The 16,789-nt window shown below is 39.1% G+C and overlaps 1 protein-coding gene across 2 annotated transcripts in view; it reads right to left on the bottom strand.

Annotated features, from left to right (window-relative positions):
• The window catches only part of SLC25A36 (solute carrier family 25 member 36), a 38,453-nt gene extending 22,861 nt beyond the window's left edge, over positions 1-15,592 (bottom strand). Inside the window, exons 1-2 of one of the 2 annotated variants that reach the window (XM_015132003.3) lie at positions 15,321-15,592; positions 581-745 (exon numbers count right to left, since the gene is read on the bottom strand). In XM_015132003.3, coding sequence (XP_014987489.1) covers positions 581-745; positions 15,321-15,361 — 206 coding nt within the window. In that variant the 5' untranslated portion in view covers positions 15,362-15,592. Of the gene's footprint in view, positions 1-580; positions 746-2,601; positions 2,643-15,320 lie in introns of those variants that run through there. The other variant, XM_077991534.1, reaches the window with a different exon arrangement.
• Between the last annotated feature and the right edge of the window lie 1,197 nt (positions 15,593-16,789).

Below are 16,789 nucleotides of genomic sequence, written 5' to 3'. Positions count from 1 at the left end.
ATTCAGTTATTTACGAGTAAAAACATGCAAAACCTGATTTTAATAGTTTTGAAATTTCAAATCCAATGGCAACATAATGAAGTATGGCAAAATGTAAAAACAAATCTTTTCCAAACCATCAGGAAATGTTAAACAAATCCTGAATAGCATTAGAACTCTGCTGTCTCAGTTGTACTTAGGTTACATAAAAATCACAGATTGTCGTTAATTGGATGTACTTACTTGTGAGAGTACTTGGAACATTAAAAACATACACGAAAGGAGTTAGCATTAAACATTATCACATTTCAAAAGTAAATGAATAATCCAAAATAAAATTCTTACAATAGCGTTAGAAAAAAATCCACTGGATAAATGTAGAAATATTCTAAATACACATGATTTGGAAATAAAATTACACTTTATCTTATCTAACTATTCTTCTCCATTAGGGATTACCATTCCTTATGAGTACAATTCAGAGTAACTTCTGTAAATAGGTTTATAAAGAATCATTTTAAATGTCGCAGAATATAAGTAAACAAACATCTGGAAATCACTAACGCAAACTAAAAAAGACTGCTGAATACTATGCTCTCACTTTAGGCAATGAAGAGGTCCAGGAGACACTATTCGGTTGACACTGGCTCCAGCCATGGTGTTCAGGTGAACTTCAGAAATATAAAGCGTCACAGAAGATGACTGCAGTCGTGTTTTTACAACTTCCAGTGGACATGTCAGAATAGCTCCCACTGTACCACCACATCTAAAAAAAAAAAAAGAACAAAGCTCATCTACTTGATTCATAAGTTAGTACATATGCCCAGAGTTGTAACCCTCATGGGTACCTGGAGCTTTGCCAACATACTAAAATTTATAATTTTTTATGTTAGATGTTAAATTTTTAAGAGATTCCATTATTTGATTACATACAAACATCTTCAGTAACTAAAATGAACACAGCTTAATAACTATCTGGCAAGAATAATTGCTCATGACTTCAACCGATAGGTGCTGTTACTAAAATTGTACTGGTAAGTCACATCATGGCTTTCAATACTGTCCTAAGGTTTGATTTAGTACTCATGTATAGATAACTTGTGGCTCCGTTAAAATCTAGGCCATTCTTTGAGGTATATCCTGTCTTTCAAACTCCTGTCCTTTCAAACTGAAGAAATGGTCTTCTGAGCATTAAGAAAGAACTCATTGATAGTTAAACATATATAGTTATCTTATGTTAGATACCCAAATATTCAAAAGTATTTCATCTACAAAAAAATACAGCATTTGAGGGCATGGCTCACACATGTAATCCCAGAGCTTTGGGAGGAGGCAGAAGGATGGTCTGAGGACAGTTTGACATCAGCCTGGGCAACATAGCCAGACCCCACTTTACAAAAAATTTGTTTAAAAAATTAGCCAGGTGTGGTGGGGTATGCATGTAGTCCTAGCTACTCGGGAGGCTGAGGTGGGAAAAGTGCTCGAGCATAGGAGTTCAGGACTACAGTGAATATGATCACGCCACTGCACTCTAGCCTGGGCAACAGAGTGAGACCCTGTCTCAAAAGAGAAAAAAATTGGCATTTGAGTCTCACAATTAATGTCTGTCAGGCCTACACATGGAAATCTGTGCAATGTAGGTAGGGTTGTTAGAATAATCCAACATAGATAAAAGGACGGATCACCAGAACCATAAGAACAAAAGCTCTTAATGACATCAAACTGTTTAAAAGGTATGTAAGATATAGGCTGAGTAATTATTAGTTTATTATTTTAAAATACAAGAGTAGAAAGTAATTTCCTCTTAAAACATTAATAGCTACCAAGTGAAGCCTTTAGAACTGCTTTCTAACCAAAAAGGAAAATCGCTCAGAAAAGCTCTTAGTGCGGTCAAAGAGAAAAGCTAGTTGAGTCAGGTTAACATGGACCTTCAAAATTGGCATTAAAAGAAAAAGAAAAGCAACCTATTCAATAAAACACTAAACAATTCTACCTCCACAATTAAAAAAAACACACACACACATATATATAAAAAGGAAAGCAGGCATGGCAATGTTAGTATCACTCCAAATAGAATTAAAAAGAAATTTTAAAAGACAAAAATATGTCATATTGATTTACTAGTATATGCCACCAAGAAAATAAAACCAAACTGTATGCAACTAATGAATGAAAAACTTATGCAACAAAACTATTAAAAGATAACACTCATACGTAAAATAAAAAACGTAACCCTTACCTCACACTACATTTTAAAATTAACTCAAAATGGATCATAGACCTAAGTTTAAAATGATGAAACTATAAAACATCTAGGAAAAAAACATCTGGAAAAAAATCTTTTAACTTTGTGTTAGGCACAGACTTCTTACATGGAGATCAACAGAAGCACAAATTAAAGAAAAAAAACTGAAAAACTGGACCTTACCAAAACTAAAAACTTATACTCTGAAAGAAACTAAAACTGCTAAGATAATGAAAGAAACAGAAGAAAATGAAAGCCACAGACTGAGAACAAATATTTGCAAATCATTACCTGCAAAAGTGCTTATAATCAGGAACAAAACCACGTAATTCAGTAAGAGATTTAACAGATAGTGATATATAGATGCAAATAAATACATAGAATTCTCAAAATCCTTTGTCATCAGGGAAAAGCAAAGTAGATCCATTATAAGATACCACTGCCCATCTATTAATGGCTAGAATTAAAAAGACTGATCAACAGCCAACTGCTGAACTGGAAATCTCTTACACTACTGGTGGGAATTAAAAATGGTACAGACATTTTAGAAAGCAGTTTGTCAGTTTCTTACAGAGATAAACATAAAACTGCCACACAACCCTATCTCACTTGTGGGTACTGACCCAAGAGAAATGAACAGGTATGTCCACAAAAAGACTTGTTCATGAATGTTTATAATAGCTATACTTATTAATAGCTAAAAACCAGGAACAACCCAAATGTCCATCAACTAGTGGAAGCAAGATGTGATACACCTATACCATGGAATACTACTCTGCAGTAAAAAAAATCTCAAAAGCATTATGCTAACTGAAAAAGCTAGGCACAAAAGGCTTTTATTTTTGACATTAAAAAATTATCTCTACTTAAGCAAACATTTTTATGATATTCTAGAAAAGGCAAAATGAGACAAACAGAAATGAGATCAGTGGGTCCAAGGGGTAGAGGAGAGGGAAGAAAGTGACTACAAGGGGTATGGGGGAATTCTTGGAATAACAAAAAATGTTCAATATCCTTTTTTTTTTTTTTTTTTTTTGAGATAGGGTCTTGCTGTGTCACCAAGGCTGGAGTGCATAGGGTCTTGCTCTGTCACCAAGGCTGGAGTGCAGTGGCATGATCATAGCTCACTGTAGCCTTGAACTCCTGGGTCCAAGCAATCCTCCTGCTTCAGCCTCCCTAGCAGCTGGGACTACAGACTTTATAAATCTGCCAAAAGTCAATAAACTGTACACATTTAACAAAGCGTAGATTTTACTGTATGTAAACGATACATTGACAAATCTGATTTGAAAAATATGTGAAAACTAGTAGGAATTCTTAATATATGAACTATGTGGGGCTGAATACATTTATATTATGTGAAACATTCAATCATAAATAAGCTTAATATTTCAAAAAAAATTCCACTCATAGCTTTAAATAGGCAGTTAAAAAAATTTAACCTCCCCCCAAAAAATGTCGAAACCACAATTATATGGTCAGATTTCAACAAAATTAGACAAAAAGTAGTAGGATTATAGCAAATCTGAAACAAAATTAAGTAGAACTTAGAAACCTCAATACTCAATAAACAAGGAAAAGATATTTTCAAACAGCCATGAAATAGTCTTAAAACCTCATTATATGTAAGGCCACAAGGAGAATCTTAAATAGAAGCCATTAATTTACTTACGATAAGAGTTGAGAGTTAAGTGGTAAAAGACATGAGTCATCATCACACAGTATACTCTGAGTATATGCAATGCAGAACTCAAGAACCTGTGGGTTGGTCCATACCATATTCACACTACAACAGTGATCTATTATGGCAAACCATAGTAATTTCAATTTGTCTTTGCCTGATTTCTTTTTAGCAGTTTAGTTTATTTACTTTGTAAATTTGTTGAGCATAAAACCCACAAACAGGCCCAAAATCTATAATAAATATGCACATGTTTTGATTTTATATTCTGTAAAACCTAAGAAAGAGTATTGTTGAATATGAATAACTTCTAAAAAATGTATTCAATGAACATGAATTACTTCTATAATTAAAACGAAAACAAACAAAAAGCAACATGAGCACATAAAGCCATGATTCCTACCCAGTCATTCCTGGTTCCAAGAAAATAAATATTAAACAGCAAAAACAAAGCAACAAAGGTAAAAACAACACCTGTGCCTCACACGCTTGCTGTAAAGATAATATAATCCACATAAAGCATTTTGTAAAGTGGCACATAAAAAGTACTCAATAAATAGCAGCTATATAGTTATGTATTTCTATTACTGATAATAGTAACTATGAAATTTTGTAATAGAAGTATTATGAATATGTTGTGGCCAGACCAACAGACAAGGTAAATACTATGATATTTAAAAAACACTTCAGAAGTAAAACACATGAGAATCTGAACTGGTCAGGCATGGTGGCTGATGCCTGTAATTCCAGCCCCTTTTAGAGGCTGAGGTGGTAGGATCACTTGAGTCCAGGAGTTTGAAACCAGCCTAAGCAACACAGTGAGACTCTGTCTCTTTAAAAAAAAAAAAAAAAAAAGAGAGACTAGGCATGGTGGCTCATGCCTGTAATCCTAGCACTGTGGGAGGCCGAGATAGGTGGATCACCTGAGGTCAGGAGTTCGAGACCAGCCTGGCCAACATGGTGAAACACCACCTCTACTGAAAATACACACACACACAAAATTACTCGGGCATGGTGGTGCACACCTGTAATCCTAGTTACTCGGGAGTCTGAGGTGGGAGGATTGTTTGAACCTGGGAGGTGCAAGTTGCAGTGAGCTGAGATTACACCACTGCACACTCCAGCCTGGGTGACAGAGCGAGACTCCACCTCAAAAAAATAAGTAAGTAAATTGTAGAGAGGTGGGGGTGGCATAAGTGGGTAGATACACAAGCACTAGGTTGTCCTGAAGCAGTTTTACATTATAGAATGCAACAGATGTGTAGTGTAGGGGTGACACTCTGGTATTTCTCTTGCTGCAATTTAAAAAATAATTATTATGCACACTGAAATCAGAATTGATGTAGAGAACAAAACCATTGCTTCAATAAAGTTGGGATGAACTACATTAGATTTATCTTTTCTCCATGTCAAAAATATCACTGTCTAAAGAAATACACCAGAAGAACAGAAAGCCCCAGAGAAATCGGCAGCTGCAAGTTTTCAACCAATGAGGCAAATGGGAAAGACAACTTAGTAAAGAGGAAGAAAGGCTTGCAGAGGGAAATACCAAAAAGCAGCAGGGTTTTGCCCTGCAGAATCCCTGGGAGGCCTAATGATTAAGGGCACCAAGTATTCAAGAGGGAATTAAGGCAAAGAACTGAAAACAGAAGGACTGGCTGCTGCCACACAGGCTGTATGACAAAGGTAGGATGCCCAGTGTCTCCCTATGCCTTACACACACACACACACACACACACACACACACACACACACACACACACACACGATAAAACTATATTCCTAGGCAGAAGGCTAATTCTCTGAAGAACACAAACTCAACATTTCTGAGGTTAGGTTTAGCAGGAACAAAGGATGCAAAAACAATCCACACCAAGATGCACTACTGCAATCTTTCCAGGACTTCAACTTCCAGAAAGAAAAAAGGTCAAATAGAGGAAAAGTGACCAGATTAGCATCAGGCTTCTCGACAACTGCAGATTACTTATCCTAAAATTCTATACCAAACCAAACTATACATCTGGGACAAAGAGGTATTCAAGAAATTGTCTACTGTATACCCTTTTCTTACACAGCTAACTAAAAAATGTATTCCATAAATTAAGAGAGTAAGCTAAAAGAAGATGGTGGTGGGGAGGGAATCAAATGCAGGAACAGAATAACCCAAGACAGAGAAAGAAGTCCCAAGATGATAGTGAAACGGCAGACCTGGAAAAAAAAACCAAGCAAGACAGGATTAGTATGACAGAATTCAGTGGGACAGAAGTCTCCAGGAAAAAAAAGACTCACAGATGAACACAGCTGACCATATGAAAAAAAATGTTCAAGTATGAGTACTCACACAACTAAGCAAAAGTTTTTTAATGGAGGCAATTATTAACTTCAGGGGTAGTCAGGGGCAGTGGCATGGGGGTTGGTGGGTGGGCGGGGAGGAATGAAGTTATTCATAAGAAAGGAAAGGTCACCATAATAGACAACTCAAACTTAGCTCAGCAGTGAACAAACAATATTTGTATCGTCATAATAAGGTAAGCACTGACTACTGATTTAACAAAAACTGTATCAAATTTTATATTGAGAGGATGTAAAGAAAGGGGAAACAGAGAGTGGTAAAATATAACTAACTCCTTATCTACCACAACAGAAAGATGATGTATAATATATTAATTTGAAAACTAAGAAAAAGCAACAGAGCCATAAAAAAGGATGAGTTTGTGTCCTTTGTAGGGACATGGATGCAGCTGGAAACCATCATTCTCAGCAAACTATCCCAAGAACAGAAAACCAAACACTGCACGTTCTCACTCATAGGTGGGAACTGAACAATGAGATCACTTGGACTCGGAAGGGGAACATCATACACCGGGGCCTATCATGGGGAGGGAGGAGGGGGGAGGGATTGCATTGGAGTTATACCTGATGTAAATGACGAGTTGATGGGTGCTGACGAGTTGATGGGTGCAGCACGCCAACATGGCACAAGTATACATATGTAACAAACCTGCACGTTATGCACATGTACCCTAGAACTTAAAGTATAATAATAATAAAAAAAAAAAAGAAAAAGCAACAGAGAAAAAATGGTGGAGTAGAAGCAGGCACTCATTACTGGTCTTATTTCCCTCTGATCCAGTGATGTGGATGACATCAGTTGCAAGGTGTGGCCAATGTAATTTGCTATTAATAACACAGTTCAAGGCTGGATGCTTTACTATTTTTAAAAAGTTACAATTCAAAGTTATTTCTATAAAACAGTCACTGGTTTGTTCTGTGTGCTTTCTTGACTGGCAAAGAATTCCAAAGACAGAATAGCCAAGTCTGTAGCAGAAGAGCGTAAGTTCATTACTCTGTAACATCAAAAATTCAGAAAGAAGAGTTTCTTTCAATGTCACTATACCCCTGGTCACTATACCCTTGGTATACCCAGATTAGAAGTAACTACATGTTCTTTATGTTTGGAGCAAAATGACCTGGATCGCCACTCATTTAAAGTTTTATAGGCAAATGTCTTATATCTTAAAGATATGAGAAGGCCAAGATCACTTGGTGAGTCAAATAATCACATAGCTATGTATTGATCTTATAGAATATTTAAAATTGTTTAATATGGTTATCACTGAAGAATTTTATAAGACACTTTAAACTATTTCATTTTCATGTTTGCCAAATTGTACAGTAAGTTTATCAAGTCATCTCAGTAATTTACTGGAATGTGGACACATCTCTAGCCTATTAGGTAATACTGCAGAGGCTAGTAAAGCCAAACTTTTTAGAGTTTAACTGTCTAAGAACTTTCAAATGTTGTTTCTACTTAGTGCATATAATGAAGATAAAAATTCTAGCATGCCAGGGCATCTGGCTACCTCAAGGGCCTTTATGGACCTCTTGAGTAAAGGAGTGGCAAAAAGATACTTAGAGTGTTTTTTTTGTTTGTTTTTGAAGCTAGGCACAGTGTAACCAAAACTGCTTTAAAAAACAAAACAAAACAACCCGTGCAAACAGGTCTTGTAAGAAAGAGCAAGGCCTCTGTTGGGGGCCTCAAAGTGCTCTCCCACACTAGTTATTGAAGCACAGGAATCAAAAGTTGAGGGTGGGGAGATGGGAGAGAAAGGAGAAAGAAATTGTTCACTTAGAATATGAATAGCAAGCAGATGAATTTCAGCCATCATACCCAGTCATGAATCCCTAAGACAGTACACAGACATAAAACTCCATCGACTGGATAGTCCCAAGCTGCTAAACCACTAGATCTGGCTCCCCTAGCTTTAAAAGGACTTTTACTAACCATACTTGGAAAAAATCCAAGGCACTGTTAGATATATGTCCTCAAAATTAACCTCTTGAGCATGTATGGATCAGGAAACTTGTTTTTAACAGGAAAGGTAACAGATGAACAAAATATTTTCCGATGAGGTCCACGATATTTGTATGTGCATATTATTTAAAAAGATACTTCAGAATTCATTTTGTTAACTGTACAGTGTTTAGCTTTATAAGGCAAGATAAATAGGATAAAATATTTTATTTTTCTGCCTGTAGTGATACTCTACTTAGCGTATTAGTTACATTAAGAAATATCACTCACTAAAGATGAAGTTTCTTTAAAATGCTAGCCAAACTAAGGAGTTTTTCAATCTTAAAACATGTAGACTGCACTGGGCGCGGCAGCTCAGACCTGTAAATCCCAGCACTTTAGGAGGCCAAGGTGGGTGGATCGCCTGAGGTCAGGAGTTCAAGACCAGCCTGGCCAACATGGTGAAACCCTGTCTCTACTAAAAATACAAAAAATTATCTGGGCGTGGTGACAGGCACCTGTAATCCCAGCTACTTGGGAGGCTGAGGCAAGAGAATTGCTTGAACCTGGGAGGTGGAGGTTGCACTGAGACAAGATTGTACCATTGCGCTCCACCATGTGCAACAACAGCAAAACTCCATCTCAAAATAATAATAATAATAAAATATAGATTGTCCCTGAAATTCTATGCAAATCACTAAGGAAGTCTTACCAAAAACTGTTTCTCTGGTAGTACATTTGTGTAACTATTTTCTCTGAAGCTTTAATGTTCAGACAAGAAACAATACAAGTTTTTGAAATGGCGATGGTCATCTATATACCCGACTAACTTATGAAAAGTCAGCAATGCGTGGTTCAAAATAAAACAGCATTTTTTAAAATGTAAGAAGTGTTTCTGATGCAGAAAAAAAATTCACAGGTTATTCTTATTTTGGACGATAAAGCAAAATCAAGACTAGTAATACACAAAATTTTAGCCAACTTAAATAAACATGGAAGCAAGCCGTATCATGCAGCCCAAGATGCAATTGTACAGTCTTTACCACCATTTAGAGTGTTTTTTGGTTTTCGTAAAGGTAGGCACAGTGTAACCAAGACTGGTTTAAAAAAACAAAAACGAAAATCTCTGTGCAAATAGGTCTTTTAAGAAACAGCAATGCCTTTGTTGGGGGCCTCAAAGTGCTTACTATTTTAAGGAAAAATAGTAGGATACGAGACTGAGAAATAAAAGAAAAATCCATTATAGGAACAAAATAGGCTGAGAGAATGTGGTAGGTTTAGTAAAAGTAAATTTCCCCCTTTCTTTGCTACCCTTTAGAGCAAACCTTAAAATTGTCTATGTGTTGTCTCTAATTTCTCTCCTACTCCAACCAGACTTTTACTCCCTTGCCCTGGAAATTACTGAAAAAGTCACCAAAGGTCCTCAATTAAATTCAGTGGTTAACAGCTTTCAGACATCTTAAATGACACCAACATTGGATAGTTGATCATTTACTCCTTTCTAGATCTTGTATATTTGCTTCATTTGGATTTCAGAATACCATATTTTTTTGGTCACTATGAAGTCTACTTGGCTGGTTCCTCCTCTTCTCCTCATTCCTCTTTTCCTGCTCTCTTTTGTTGAAGTCCCCAGAGCGTAGTTCTTGGTCCCTTCTTCTCTATATTCACTCCCTTAGTGATCTCAACTAGGCTCATGGCACCACTTATGTTCCAATGACTACTAAATGTATATCCCTAGTCCAATCCTCTTTCCTGGACTCCAGGCTAGTACATCCAATCACTTAAACAACCAGCTTTTTGACCTCTCTACTTCTCAAACTTACCATGTCTAAAATGGAACTTCTGATCTCCCCTTACGCCAACTCTGTTCCATCTGCAACCTTGCCCATCTCAGTTGACAGCAATTCCACCCTTCCAGGTGCCCAAACTAAAAACCCTGGAGTTATTCTCTGCTCTTCTTCTACACTCTGCATTCAATAGGTCAAAAATCTTATTACCTTTACCTTCCAAGTCTAGCTAGAATTCAACCACTTCTCACAATGTCCATTGCTTCTAACCTAGTCTGAATCACCATTATCACTCAAGTGGGTTAGTGAAATAGCCAAATCAACTCCCTACTTTTGCCCCTGACCCATGCATAGTCTAACAGAGACCAATTAGCCTTTAAAAATTCTATGATGACTCCTCCCATTTCAATAGAAAAGGTCACAGTCCTTTAAAGGCCTAAGAAGGCTCTATCATTCTGGCCATACCTGCCTCATTATCTCACTCTTACTGGGGCTAGGGTCTTATTGGGACTAGGGTCTTACTGGGGCTAGTTCCTTTTGTATAGCTAATTCTCTCCCTTCCAAGTCTTTACTCAAATGTCATCTTCTCAATAAGATTCATGATCATTTGATTCAGTACTAGAGTGCACTCCCACCACAGCCCTTAAAGGTGCACCACTTTTTTTCCCATAGCACTTAACGCCTTCTAGTTAATGAAAACAACTACTAAACAGGACAGTCCCTTTTTAGATAATTGTCGATATTCTTCAGTACTATATTAAAACCAGACAAGTGGTAGGTTCTTAAAGATTAGTTGCAATGTAGAATCTGAACTATACCAGTAAACTTTTCATACTGTTGTATTAAAATCCACTGGTCTATTTTAAAATCTGAATGACTCTTTTACCCATGCCTGACTCTATGACATCATATATATATCGGTCATTTGAAAAATACCGGTTCAGCCGGGCGCGGTGGCTCACGCCTGTAATCCCAGCACTTTGGGAGGCCGAGGCGGGCGGATCACGAGGTCAGGAGATCGAGACCATCCTGGCTAACACGGTGAAACCCCGTCTCTACTAAAAATGCAAAAAATTAGCCGGGCGAGGCGGCGGGCGCCTGTAGTCCCAGCTACTCGGGAGGCTGAGGCAGGAGAATGGCGTGAACCTGGGAGGCGGAGCTTGCAGTGAGCCGAGATCGCGCCATTGCACTCCAGCCTGGGCGACTCAGCGAGACTCTGTCTCAAAAAAAAAAAAAAAAAGAAAAATACCGGTTCACTGGGTTTGCGGGTCTTTCAAAACATTCTAAAAGTATTAAAAAATGTACACTTACTATCACCATCTCATCAGAAACATCCTTAGGTATTGGAAGGCTGGGGGCGAGGGGTCAATTCAAAAATTCAAATTTCTGTTTGAAAACTAGAATTTTGTCATTGATAACAAATGCTATCAGCGGTTGTCCTTAAAAAGGCTTCCTTCAGTTTTTGAGAAAATGTCTAGTCTGAGTAGTCAGTCTATGAATCGTTAAGAATGGGTCTCCATGAAAAAAAGAAGCTAGTGTGGCCTACAATTAAACAATGCAGAACCCCACTTCCGCATGCAGTTACTTTATGCCTATTTCCCATTCTGTCACACTGAATATTAAATATAGAGGTATTCAAAGGCTGCGATTTAATAAAATTAGCATTCTTAAGTTAAACTGGCTTTTTTTTTTTTTAATTCCAAGTACCTGGAGGTGAATATGATGACTATAGTCTGGTGCCACTGCCTTGATGCATGCTAAGGCATCAGCAGTTTTACCCATCATTGCTTCTGTACCATCAGGACAAATGTCAACACATTTGTGCCAATAATGTCTTAGTATTTTTATGAAAATAGTTTTAAACTCTCAGACCACAAGTAGGGTCTCAAGAAGGAGAATCCCTGACCCACAATGCTGTGCTACACTAATCCATTTGCAGAAAAATGGTAGCTGCTTTGCTACAATAATCCATTTACAGAAAAGTGGTTTCTTTGAGAATATTATCCAACAGGGTAAGAAACTTCCCTTAGTTTTGCAATCTATTAGTAAGAAGAACAGAATGCATTTTTAGAAGGAAAAAAAGGGGAGGATGTCTGAATGTTTGTCTCTTCCAATGTTAGTAAGATGAAATCCTACTCACATCCCAAGGTGATAGTATTAAGCGGTAGACACTTTCAAGGTGATCAGGTCATGAGATTGTAGCCCTGACATTTGGGATTACCACCTTTATAAGACACCAGAGATCCTGGCTAGCTTCTCCTACTACATGAGGATACAGTAAGAGAGTGTCTTCTATGAGGAAGTAGATCACCATCAGACAAAGAACCTGTTATTGCTTTAATTTTGAACTTTCCAGCCTTCAGGACTGTTAGGAATATTTGTTATTTATAAGCCACCAGTTTTTGGTATTTTGTAATAGCTTAAACAGAGCAAGACAGAGGAAAAGGAGAGGTAGTAAAAATTAAGGAAATGAGACTAATAAAAATATGGTCAGAGTGAAGGGGAAATAAATCATATTAATTATACTTTTAAGTATTCTATTTCTGCCCTGATCTTCAAGAAAACCGGTGAAATAATTTAACAAATATCATTCATTATACCAAAATGGGAGTTTCAATAAATAATAATGATTGAGCAAATAAATGAGCTCCAGGATATAAAAACAGACAGTTCTTAGATCATCTTTGATTTTACTCACTACATATATTAAATTCTATCATAGAAGCTACAAAGAAAAAACTTCATCTACTTAAAGTCTGAAGGTATATAGCTCTTATATGAGACAGTATCTCCCTTAAATACAAAAAAATGAGCTGCCTCTGTAGATATATGCCACTGATACAATAACTGCACAATGTATTTAAAAATGCATTTCATATTGCTTTCATCTCTATATACATACAGTATTAGAGGTACAAATAAAATTAAATTATATTTACATCTTTTTTACTGGCTGCCATGATATGGTTCCTTAACTCAATTAACCTAACTACTGACCTTACAAACTCTGAATATTAACTCTGGCAAAAGCATAATGGGATCAAAGGGTGTCTTAAAGAAAGCACGAGTTATGCATGTCAGTATTTCACCCAGAACCAAGGTCCTGTGATGGTGTTTAACAATACAGTTACTAGGCTATTAGAAATCTGGGATTCTGATAAACATATTTGAATATTACAATTTTACTTATCAGAAAAACAACTCAAAGGCTCCATATTCTGAAAACCCTTGCCTAAGATTAAATACACTGTGACAGGTTACTGATGGTTCTTTTAAAATACACTGGGCTTTCTTTAAATAGATAAGGTGTGTTTTACTTAACTCACTTATGTAACCACATATAAAAATAAAATCAAGATGAAATGCAAAGGAAGAGAAATCATATGACTGAGCACCTACTTTGTATCAGATTCTACATACCAATATCTCATTTAATAGTCTAAATAACCTACATATGCTAGACTGGCGGGGACGGGATGGAGCTCCTAATCTATGTGTTTAGATGCTACAAAAACCTCCCATTCCTGTTCTTAAACCAGAAAATCTATATTTACATGTTTTTGTAATACCAAAATGATGATCCCAATCCAAAGTGGGAAATTAGTGCAATCAAGCTAACATTTACTTCAAATATAAGCATGTCCCATTTTTAACAAAACTTGATATATGAATCCTGAATGCAGAGTAATAGAAATGTTAGGAGCTAGAGAAGGGCTTTCGAGATCATATAATACAATCTCCTAATTTTATAGATGAAGCAATTGAAATAAAAGTGTCAATTTTTCACCCAAATTAAAATAGTGCTAGACTACATCTGTGGTCTCCTCACTTCAGGTGTTATAGATCTAATTACACGAGGGAACTCAATTATTTGCATGAGATCTTTTCAAGAGCATCTACACAGCTACTGAATTTTTTTAAAAAGATTTAATTTGCCTGATTATTGGCAGCAAACATTTCAAAAATATGGAAAGCCAATTGCCTAAACTGGGTCTCACAGATTAATAGAAAAATATTGTTTTTATGCCAGAACAGTGGCTGGCCCATAATTGGTGTACAATAAATGTTTGTTGAATGAAAGTGTGCCAACCTAAATAAAGTATTGCCATCATTGGCTCAATAGAGTCCGTATGTCCAACTCAAAGCAAGACACCGTGAACAGAACTGCATGTATATTTCTTTCATAATCTCAAAAGTGGTGGATCTAAAAACTGTAGTATTCAAGAAGATGCCAGTAACAGTCTCAGCATAAATCACCGAAGCCATTTTTGATTTAAAAAAACTCTTTATAATCCTCCAAATAAGTAACTCTTAAAATTGCTATGATTCTCCAAATGATTTAGAAGAAACAAATCTAAACAGGAGGCTAAATTGGCAGCTCTAATACTCATGTTGGCAATCAGGGAACTAAGACTTTGGGCTTAGTCCTAATCTTGCACACACATAGTAACTATTAACACTATCTTCAAAAAATCTGACCTCTCTCCACTCCTACTTTCTCCTAAGCAGCAGAAAAGCAGACGGTGTACAAGAGGGGTGGTTTTCTCGAAAGGAATCTGACCCCAAAAGTACTCCAAAGCTTTGCACCCCATTCACCACCTCGAAAAGCTCGGGCAAGAAATTTTCCAAGGCCTAGAAACACCCTACAGCAACCACGGGAGAATACCAACGCCTTCCCCGCTGGATCCCGTAGCTCCCTTACCACCCACCCTGCAAAGCCGAGCCCGGAAATGAGCTGCCCGAGGTCCGAGGTGGGGCGTGAGTGACGTGCGGAGGCCCAAGCGCGCGGCAAGGAGCGAAGGCTGAAGGAGGCTCCGGCGCCCATTTTGTCCTCAGCCTCCGCACTTTCCGCCCCGTCCCCTTGGGCCATGCAACCTACGCGAAATCCGGAGCCAGGCTACTCAAAGCGGCCCTGCATCCCCGACACCCGCTAGACTGCGGCGTGCAGCCGGGTCCAGAGGCGGTCGGGTAATCAAGCGCCGACCCCAGTTCTCGCCGGCGTCTCCTGAGACGCTTGAACTCGGCCTCCGCCTCACTCCAGGCCCCGCGGGCCCAAACCTCACTCCCGGCCCGGGTTATGAAACCCTCAACCTTGTCTGCCTGGGCCTCTCTCGCTCTCGGGCCCGGGCCTCACCCCCTTGCTTCCCCGAACCGAAACCCCCTACGCCACCCACGGGCTGGGTCTCTCCCCTCACCCGCGGGCCCGTGGCTGCTACCCGCCCAGGCCTCACCCCCGCCCCCCCTCGTCCCCCTTCACCCCCCTTCGCCCCTCTCGCCTGCGTCTTCGGCCCCAGCACCCTCAGCCCCAGTGCGCACGCCCCGCCAGGACCGTACCCCCCGGCAAACAGATGCACTAGCGTGTCCCTCTGGCTCATTCTCTCTCCCGCATGTCCTTCGGGCGCTGAGGCGGGACGCGGATCTGGCCGCCCGCTACGGCAGGCGGCTTCGGTCCCGGACTGGAGACGCACAGCGCCCCGGGGACAGCGAGGAGAGCTGGCCGAGACGCGGCTGCAGAAAGCAACCCGGCACAGCCCTCCCCGCGGCACTCTAGCCGCCCCGCCGCCTGCCTAAGCGCGCCGCCCTCCACCGAAGGCTGAGAGAGACCCGGCGCAGCGCGACAGAGGGTGGGCGGGGGATGGTAGGGGGAAGATGACTATTTGATGGCCCCCGACATAAACAGAGGCTCCCATTGGTCTGAGCGTCGTGACGTCAAGCACTCTGCAGGGCTCTTTCACGTGATCCCTGTGGGCTCTCTCAATGAAAGGGGCCACGAGGCGTGGCCAGAGCGCGTGCCCACGGGGTGGTAGGTCACCGCGCCTCTCGCACCTGAGGCCTGGGGCGAGAGACCTGGAATGAACGCGACAATCACGGCTGCGCTCTCCTGAACAGGGAACTGGCGGGGCTGGAAAAATCGCCTTGGTTCCGGGTTCACAAGAGTATTACTTTGAAAAAATTGGATTTATGACCCAGCAATTCCCTTGGTGATAGGTCTATCTCAGAGTAACATTTCGCACAATGCATAAAAAGGTTTGTGCATGGATACTCCTGTACAGGCTCTCAAACAGTACAGAATTATGAACAATGCTTGTAGTAGCAGAAAATTGAAATCAGTGGGGGAATGAAATAAATCACGGAACATTCCTACTATGGAATATTATGTAATCGTGACAAGGGATGAGGTGATTCCATATGGCAAAAAATCTCCCGAGGTGTGTAATAAGTAAAAAAGGCAAGTAGAATTTAAACACTCGGGTTTATTTTTTAAATAATAAAGTAAAAGTTCATGGAAAATGGAATTAAAATATACAATTTAAAAATACAAACTTTGTTTTTCAACGTAAGCTTCATCAAGTTAAAAACACTTTGGTAAGTGATGATACCAGTTGTTTAGTCCATCTGTAAAGAATTGAGGGTTATGGGAATTTAATCATGAAAACGCAGGCTTTTTTACATTATTAACTGAAGAAAAATGGGTGCCATTTACAGATTTTTCACGATTAGAAAACAAAAATATGTCAGAAGGAGCCAGGTCAGGAATGTTAGATGGATACCTAATAGTTTCCCATCGAAATCCCCGGAAAAATGCCCTTATTTAAAGAGGAATGAGCAGGAACATTGTCCTGGTGGAGAAGGACTCTCGGGTGAAGATTTCGTAGGTGTTTTTCTGCTAAAGCTTTGCTTCACTTTCTCCTGTAATAAGCAGATGTTATTGTTCTTCGGCCCTCCAGAAAGTCAACAGGCAAAATACCTTGAGCATCCCAAAAAGCTGCTACTCTGACTTCGGCTCTTGACCAGTCCACTTT

Source organism: Macaca mulatta, chromosome 2 (assembly GCF_049350105.2).
Source record: "Macaca mulatta isolate MMU2019108-1 chromosome 2, T2T-MMU8v2.0, whole genome shotgun sequence".
Taxonomy (NCBI): Eukaryota; Metazoa; Chordata; class Mammalia; order Primates; family Cercopithecidae; genus Macaca; species Macaca mulatta.
This window is presented reverse-complemented; position numbering and strand designations above follow the sequence as displayed.